Here is an 8,967-nt window from a genome sequence, read left to right as displayed (position 1 = left end):
AAATTTATAATGAACTCAAATTTTGAACTAATGCTAATCATCCAATTTATCAATTCAAACAATCCACATAGCTAAGGGTATATAGGACATTTGATCTCTCACATCCATTCATAAGAATACAGGAGAAGCCGTTTTGCCAAACACTTTATAGAACGGCTTTAGCTCCAACGGAGAAGCTGCTCCACCAGAGAAGCCGCAACCAGAGCCATTTCAGCCACAGCCACAGCCCTGCCAAACGAGCCCTTAAATGGGCTTCCAGGTGCAATTTTTATGATATCATATTAGGGTACCTAAGCTGAAGCTGGCCTAGCAAATACATGTAACGATCACTACTCGCGTAAACAGTCATTTAGCCCATTTAAACAGTACAGTAACCAATTATCTTAGTTTAGCTGACAATTTAGCCCGTATAACAACCGTTTAGCCCAATACTATGTGTGATAAATAAAAATACGAATCGTGGTATTTATGAAGTCTTGCCTGCGTGGGTCAAGTGAAGAATAGCTTCCAGTTCAGAACATTTTCAGAGACTAGAAATCAGTCACTTCTCCTTTTCAAAAAAAAAAGGAAAAAAAGAAAGAAATCAGGCTCTTCTTACGCCAATACAACAAGTTGTTACAGATCAAAACAGCCTGCAGAGACCTCATATGAACAATCGCGGAGGATTCTCATGGCTCTCCACCCATTTAAACATGCGTTATAGTTTAGTGCCAGGCTCGCTTGAGGCAAATTTGGCAGGAAACCACTCGAAATTCGTGCTAGTAGATTTCAAAATTTTTTGAAAAGGACGCTGCCTGCAAGCCTAAAACAGGCCGCCGCACCTGGGCCCGCCAGACGCACGGCGGGCGACGAAAAAGCTCGCTCACTCACGAACAGGGCCCAGACCAGCCCATCCCGAACGGGTGGGCCACGCTGCATGCAGCGTCACGCGGCACGACGGCTTCAGGTGGCACCACCGGCCCGTCGAGCTGAAATTTTTTTATTTTAGTATTTGCAAAATATATATCCTAACAAAAAATTTACAAATATATAGCGGAAGAAGCACTGTAGCAACCTACCGAGTAGCGACCTACCGCCAGTTGAACCGGCGGAATTTACTTTCCTGAATAGCACACTTTCAAAAAATCATAACTAATTCATATGAATTCGGATGGAGATAAACTTTATATGAAAATTGTAGCCTTAGATGAGATTTACAACTTTGTAGTTTAAACTTTTATCATGTGGATCCATCTTGGATTCTTATATGTATATCCATCTTGGTGAATCAACAAAAAGAGTACATTTTCGTAGAGTGTATTCTTATATGTACATTCATTGCTCGTCATCCTTTACACGTTTACGCAAAGCTCAAGGCGAGAAGGATTATCAACACGCACATCAGAGGTAAGTGTTTGACAGGTACAGGACCATGTTCAGAGGGGAACACTAGTTGACAGGCCTGAAGCTGGGGAAACGGTCTAGCTAGTGTTGTAAGCGGCTCTCATTTCCAGTTGCCTACTGCTCGATCTTTCTCCTTTCATCGTCTTCAGAGGTCTTCTCCTCCTTTTCTTTTTTAAGTTACCAACAAGCACAACAACCATGGTTAGAGCACTGAGAGCTATAGAGAGATGGGTGCAGTTCGTTTCGTGAAAACTACTGTACCTTTATCTGCTGCAAAAACTAGTTCCAGATGAGCTAATAACCTTAGGCTTGGGGCAATAATCCAACCACCTTTGCCCTCAGTTTATTCTGCAACCACCGAATTAAGAAGCTCTCAGAAATCTCATGTGTGCGGCACGAACGCTGCACGATCGTGACGCAGGTCAAGCTCATGCATGCAGTAGTTCTGCTAGAAGAAATGTGTGCAGTGCAGTATGACCCTGATAGCTGCCAGAGCGTCGGTTACTGTTTCCTCCAAGCTTCTTATCTCGGCCATGCTCAGCTCGTCCACACTTGCTTCCATGGCCCTGAAATTTACATATTCAATTAGAAAGGCATGCATTAACGCAACACTGAACGTCTTCATTCGATGAGCTAGAACCAAAGATTGCTTATCAAGTGTACATGTGTGTACCGTACCGTTGAGCAACGATATTCAGCTGATCAGGTAAAGAGCCAACAAATGACTGCTGCTCCTGAGCATCCAGGAGGGGATGCACAAAAATACAGAAGTGATTAGCGTATACAGGAGAACTCAAAGAAGCTCAGAAGTTCTTGATTGGAAAACCTACATTTTTTACATAATGAACTGCATGCATAATATTCAAATACCAAGTATGAAAATAATTCTGATACTAAAAAGTTGTATTCACAATTGTTAAAATACAGGCCTTTCATTAGCTAGAACAGAAAATGAAGATTCGCATATATATTGATATTCGTGGGGGTCCACTGATGGTCTGGTAGCACTTGCAGATGGCATGGTATTCATTCGTGCATGGAATAAAAACAAGGGCAATACATGATGATTCCATTTTTATAATTATACTATCATTGTTGTAGAAGAAATTCAACCTATATGAGTTTACACACCAAGTTCACAAGATCTATATTAAAAAATAGGCTAGGAAGTTTATCTGACTAGATAGTAGCATTGTTGCAACTTGCATTGTAAGGCAACATGAGATATGATTTTCCCCGAAGGACTTGCAGGAAGTAAATGCATCACTTTCCATGGTAACTCCAGCCTTCTTTCGCAGAAGAAGTGCACACCTTTCAATTCAAATTCCCCTAATCTGACAAGTACGTCATTAGGACGTCTCTGATCGTAACTTTCGTGTTTAATTCATGTAGCATACGATCATTTGAATACCTTCAGTGTCAGGTTTTGGCTAAGCTTTGGAATGTGACCTCCCATTAAATTCACCAAAATATTTGAAGGCCTAGGTCAATGTGAAGATTTGGCTTAAACAAGAATGATAGTTTGCTGAAATTCGGAATCTAAGCAAAACATTTCAGCATTTACTTAGTTTTTTTTTATACCCAACCTGCTCACAATCTCAGTAGAAAAAGAATGCATAAACTCTTTGTACAAATTGTATGTGTTGTTATCTTTCGTTTTTCAAGATGCACGCACTTTGACAAGCTTCCTAGCTAACTCTACAAACATAATGGGCATTTAACTTCAAAAAACAGAAATCAGAACAAAATTCACCCAAAAAATGCCGTTAAACCTGAACAATGAAAATTACTGGATGAAATCTTCTTTTGGGGTAATTTAAAAGTGGTGAATTTCAAACCTTTTTGGTATATCCTGTATGGAAGTTTTAAAATCCAAGGTGCTTGAGACTCATTGGTTCACAAGACTTGTTTGAGAGTTTGGCACAACAATAATTAAGGAGGTAGATAAAATGATGCATTTAAAGAGGGTTAAGATTTAAAAATGCACACCGAAGTTACCAAGAGGTTGTAGAACAACATGTATTTTTAAGATTGCAAAAGAGGATCAAACAAGAAGTATTTTAGAACAGATATATATGTCTTAATGATAGATATATGATCATCTAATGATTTCCAATGGAGTTGATGAGTTTTTGTCCATGCTATTGGGATAAAGTAGGGTTACTGCACTGCACTGCACCGCACCTCCCTTCTTTTATTACTTGTGTTTCTGCAATTATTGGAACTGTCCAACACACGTCTTTGGCCATTAATTTTTAAGCAATTTATTTTGCAATTTATTGAAAATATTATGAGCATTATTAGTCATGACGAACCTACTAAAATATTTTCCATGTGAAAAGTACTAATAATTTTGTGTTTTGTAACCAAAGCTTCTAAAAGTTTGTCTGCATGCATCCACTGGGTGTGTGGGGGGGGGGGGACACTGGTAGAGAACTCGGTATTAGTCCCGGTTGGTAGGGTGCAAATCTATTGAAAATCCATCCGGGATAAACCAACTGAGACAAAAGGGGGATCTTTTATCCCGGGTCACTCAACCGGGTCTAAAATAGGTCACCACGCTAGGCGCTGCAAAAAAAAAAAAAATCCCGGGAGCCCCCCCCACATGCGCACGTCGCAAGTCACACCATTTTTCACGCGAAATATGCGCGTACGCGCGCTGCGTGGGATTCAAACCCACGACCTCCAGCCTCACGCATAGCTTCCTTGCCATCCCACCTACACAACACATCTAACTATATAGGGGATGCAATCCTTTTGTATTAACTCGTGGGGACCTTTTTATCCCCGTTGGAAACACCAACCGGGATAAAAGGGTTCGAGGGATTTAGTCCTCTTTCAGCCACCCCGTTGGGACCCTTTTATCCTGGTTTGAAACACCAACCGAGATAAAAGGGTCGAGAGCCTTTTATCCCGCTTTGTGTTACCAACCGGGATAAAAGGGTGGGTCTTTTATCCCGGTTGGTATTTCAAACCGGGATAAAAGGTCTCTCAGGGTCTTTTTTTTCTACTAGCCTTTGCAACTGGGATAAAAGGTCTCGGTTGGTGAGCCCCCCGTCAGTGACCGAGCTTTAGTCCCGGTTGGTGAACCTTTTGTCCCGAGCCAACTTTAAACCGGGACAAAATGGAGCGCATGGAAGGTGAGTTCTCTACTTAGTGGGAGAGCATATATGTATGCATCAAGAAAATCAGGGTAGTATATATTGTCAACTTTTTATGCTCGACCTGTATATTGCGGTCAACCCTTGAGTCTCGTGCTTCAATGTTGAGATCATTTATTGTGTTGGCAAGGTCCCAATATCGATCCAAAACTTCTCCAAGGCTGCAAGGAATGCACACAAAGCTTAAAGTTTAACTCAACAGAAAAGCGGGTTATACACAGGTGGGAAAAAAGCTTGCTAATTAACTTGAGATGCTTGACACAAAGGATAATTTCTCACCCTAAAAAAAGTATACATGTATATAATGTTCACTGCATAAAGGACTTGACCTACAATTACTTCAAATTAAAAAGATCACTCCACCAAAACTACATAGAAAATCTGGTTTGGTGAGAAAAAGCTCTATATTATTACGTTGTTTTTGGTTAACCGTTGTGTTGAGCAGTTCCTAGGCACAGTTATAGTGCCTTGATTTGCATTTGCACATATATTTTATGCATGTTTTCGAACTAGGATGTGTCAGTTAACAAATTATTAACCCTCAATAGTATCTGCTTGCAGAATATATGTGTATTATATTGTCAGTAAGTTAGGTCGGACTGCTGACATGGGACAAATGACATTTGCAGAACAACATGGCGGCATCCCAAATACAAATCTATTCAAACAATTGACAAGCCCAAGGCCACAAGCTTAGGCATATGCTTTATCTCTCATCAGGGTTTTACCATATCCCATGATGAAGCTAAAGGCCAGCATGATCTGTTTAATTTGGCTTGGCTTCCTAGTGCTAGCATTTATGAGATCGTTCTTGCTACCTGTAGATCATTCTAGCGTGCTCCTTGCCTGCTTGCACAGTTCACAACGCGTAAGACGTCAGCTGCGCCCTGTGCACAGATCCAGCTCGTTCTAGCAACAGCGGGAACGCGAGATTTCCAGACGAATCAGCCGTTCAAAAGCAAAGAGAAGGCCTGGCCGGGAAGACGATGACCAGTACAAAGAAAAGCGGTCGAGGAATGAATGAAGAAGCCACAAGAAGCATCGATTATACAATTAAAAAATGCAAGAACCAACAGGACCCGCAGCTAGCTCATCGATGATTACGCGAGAGAGGCGTGAAGCGAATCAGCGTCGTCACCTGGAGTCGGCGGAGGCGAACTCGTAGAGGCGGCCGGCGGGGGAGAAGACGACGAGCGCGACCTGTGCGTCGCAGAGCACGGAGAGCTCGTAGGCCTTCTTGAACAGCCCGCACCGCCGCTTGGAGAAGCGCACCTGCCGGCTGGTCCGGTCCTCGATCCGCCGCAGCTCCACCCGCCCGCGCTTCCTCTTCGTCCCCTTCTTCTCCTGCTGTAGCAGGTCAAGCTCCACCCGCCGCTCCATTCCTTTCGCCCCAACAGCGCCAACCAATATACCAACCTCGCAATGAACTTGAGCGTGATGTCACTTCGCTGCTGAGAGGGAGATGATATAAAGAGAGGATCGGAACAAATCTTGGTCTTGGGGACTTGGGGAGGCGAGCTAGATAGGGGCGATGGATTCCTGCAAAAGTTGTGGATGGCAGCAGCAGCAGGAGGGTGGGCTCCATGCCGCCCTCTCCATCTCCTGCTGCTCGAGCTCGACTGATGGGTCATGGGTAAAGGATACGGTGCCCATCCTGCCCCCCTGCCCGGCTGTCAGTGTCCCCTACACCAGGAAAGCGGAGGAGCTCGGCGCGGGGACGCGTTTCGCAACGGCATTGGATGGTGCAGATGGTCAGGACTAGCGTCAGTGTACGTGCCACAAATCGCTGCACTAGCTAGTGTTGGCGAGGCCTGGTTTGGTTGCTATTGTTTATTTTTAGCATGAATGTTTAGATACTAATTACGAATATTAAACATAGACTAATTAAAAAATTCATTACATAAGTGGAGGCTAAACGATGAGATGAATCTATTAAACCTAATTAGTCCATAATTAATTAGGCTTAATATATTTGTCTCGCTATTTGGTCTCCATCTATGTAATGGGTTTTGTAAATAGTCTACGTTTAATACTTCTAATTAGTATCTAAATATTTGATGTGACACGTGCTAAAAATAAGCAAAGGAACCAAACACCCCCTGAGTTTGCCATATTCTCAGTCTCTCAGAGGCCAGCCTGCTTGTCGTCTTCAGTCTTCACCGTGAATTCTGGAATGGCACAGCCCTTCACAGGCAAGCCATGGCTGTGGCTCTGATCATACCAAATACTCCCTCCGTCCCAAATTTCTTGGTAATAATTTATTAACATCTGTGATATGGGGCGTTTCAAATACGAGAGGAGAGATAAGGATATATTGCCTAGTAGTGGTGACGCTGAAAGATCATTAGCTGAGCCTTTTCTGGGCTAACGCAAAGTCGTCATGATGTCAATGGTGCAGCTGCATGGCTGTCGGGTCCCAAAATAGTATATCCAAGAAGTCACTCTGAAAATACTAGTAGAATCATGGCAAAAGGAACTTTTTAAATAATTTCACCGCTACGATTCTGGGTAGAAGACACAGAGACAACATATACCTTGAGCGATGACAAATTGGCAATTTCACCTCCGGCACTAATTTTGCAAAATATATAGATCCTTAGTGAAATTTTTTAGCTGACTCTCTGGCACGGTACCATGACAATTTTAGCTATTACTGAATAGCATAGTACGATGATATTTAGAGTCCTTAGGGATGCAACATATAAATATTTTGGGTCATTAGGTGGATCAAAAACTTAGTAAAATGAATTAGAATGGCATTCCACTTAATATAATTAATTTAGGAGGAGAAACGGATTAGAGTGACATGCTATCGTAATTAATGAGCTGATCCAGAAAACACCATTTGGTACCCACTTGCATCCTTAGGAGTCATGCTAAAGCAATTATTGTTGTTGAATAGCCCATTTGTCTGCTTTTCCGATGCTCACACATGGAGATGAGCATACATAACAATTTGCAGGCCAGGTAGCACCAGGAGTTGTATTGTGAATGGTTGTTTGAACTTGATTCAAAATTGAGAGAGCAAACGTTGAATCAGTTTGTTTTGCATTATTATACTATGCACCTTACTATTCGATGCTTATATACTCTTTCCACTGGACATTTTGTGCTACTTACTCTTCAGTTCACCTATATGCAGCCCAAAATTCAACCTAAAGTTACGTTTCGCCTTCCCATATAATGGTATTTTGCTATTTGTCACCCATAGTCTTGTAAGGTGGACCTTGATTCACATGGATTTCACATGCCTAGGTCCACCACTAAACTCCAGCTAGCACATGTTAGGCATTTCAGTGGGTGGTGGAACCATTTTATTTCAGGTATATGTTCCTATCACATTCAATACTTATAATTCTATACTAGTACTATATGTATGTCGCGGTTTAACTTGACATGATCTTTAACGTTACACTTGAATTGTTAATATCTCATTTATTATAATATTATTATAGCAACCATAAATTTTATATAAAATGATTTTCTCAGAAGAGCAAACATCAATTTAAGGTCTTATTTTATTTGAGAAGGCTTCTCCTCTTAAAATGATTGTGGCTTCTAGGGAATCTTATAAATGTAGCAAAAACGACTCATGTAAGCCATCTTTGAAAATTGAAATGAGTGGAAAGCCGGCTCTTGAAGGCCGGAGAAGCCGAGCCTGTCTGGTCCTAAAAATATGAGATTTTTTTTGAAAGGCTAAAAATATGAGATTTACTATAAAAGGCAATGTGTGAATTGGTTGATTACTTGATTTGGGTGGGCGCGGTCGCGGTCCTTGAGGCAGCTTTTACACACTGTCCATTGGTCAGGTGGATAAGAGCGAGCACCCGCAGTGTTGAACGTTTGGAAAGAGAAGATGAATCACCGATGCTTGCACGCTGTGAGAGCCGATGCCTGAAAAAAATTTCTAACCTGGAAGCCTGTACATACCATACCTCGATGCTACGGGGGTGTTTGGGAGACAGGGGCTAAACTTTAGTCCTGTTACATCGGATGTTCGGATGTTAATTAAGACGACTAAATATGAGCTAATTACAAAACTAATAGCAGACCCCTAGGCTAAATCGCGAGACGAATCTATTAAGTCTAATTAATCCATCATTAGCGAATGGTTACTGTAGCACCACATTGTCAAATCATGAACTAATTAGACTTAATAGATTCATCTCGCGATTTAACCTAGGGGTTGTGCAATTAGTTTTGTAATTAAACTATATTTAATACTCCTAATTAGTGTCAAATATCCGATGTGACAGGACTAAAATTTAACCTCTCCCTGCCAAACACGAAAATATCCTTTCTCTGTGCCGGCAGTAACTGGTCTGTGTCCTTGCTGAGCCACTCAAATGAAGGGATGACCATTTTTATATTTGGTTAGCATTGATGGGATGTTCCCTGCTGGGCATCAAGGCTGGCTGGCTGG

General features: G+C 41.9%; 1 protein-coding gene across 2 annotated transcripts; it reads right to left on the bottom strand.

Moving 5' to 3' along the window:
* Positions 1 to 1,263: 1,263 nt before the first annotated feature.
* Positions 1,264 to 6,156, bottom strand: LOC117860860 (MADS-box transcription factor 51). 2 transcript variants are annotated; one of them, XM_034744256.2, is made up of 6 exons: positions 5,683 to 6,156; positions 4,609 to 4,705; positions 2,062 to 2,117; positions 1,862 to 1,949; positions 1,645 to 1,731; positions 1,264 to 1,545 (listed from the first exon to the last, which is right to left on the bottom strand). In XM_034744256.2, exons 1-5 carry the CDS (start codon positions 5,922 to 5,924, stop codon positions 1,687 to 1,689), a joined length of 528 nt encoding a protein of 175 aa, XP_034600147.1. In that variant the 5' UTR covers positions 5,925 to 6,156; the 3' UTR covers positions 1,264 to 1,545; positions 1,645 to 1,686. The 2 variants fall into 2 exon arrangements, with proteins under 2 accessions (XP_034600147.1, XP_034600145.1); XM_034744254.2 differs by having other exon boundaries at positions 1,264 to 1,550; positions 5,683 to 6,154.
* Positions 6,157 to 8,967: the final 2,811 nt, after the last annotated feature.

The sequence above is a fragment of the Setaria viridis genome, chromosome 6, assembly GCF_005286985.2.
Source record: "Setaria viridis chromosome 6, Setaria_viridis_v4.0, whole genome shotgun sequence".
NCBI lineage: Eukaryota > Viridiplantae > Streptophyta > Magnoliopsida > Poales > Poaceae > Setaria > Setaria viridis.
Note: the sequence above shows the minus strand (reverse complement) of the source record. Positions and strands in the feature narration are given on the sequence as shown.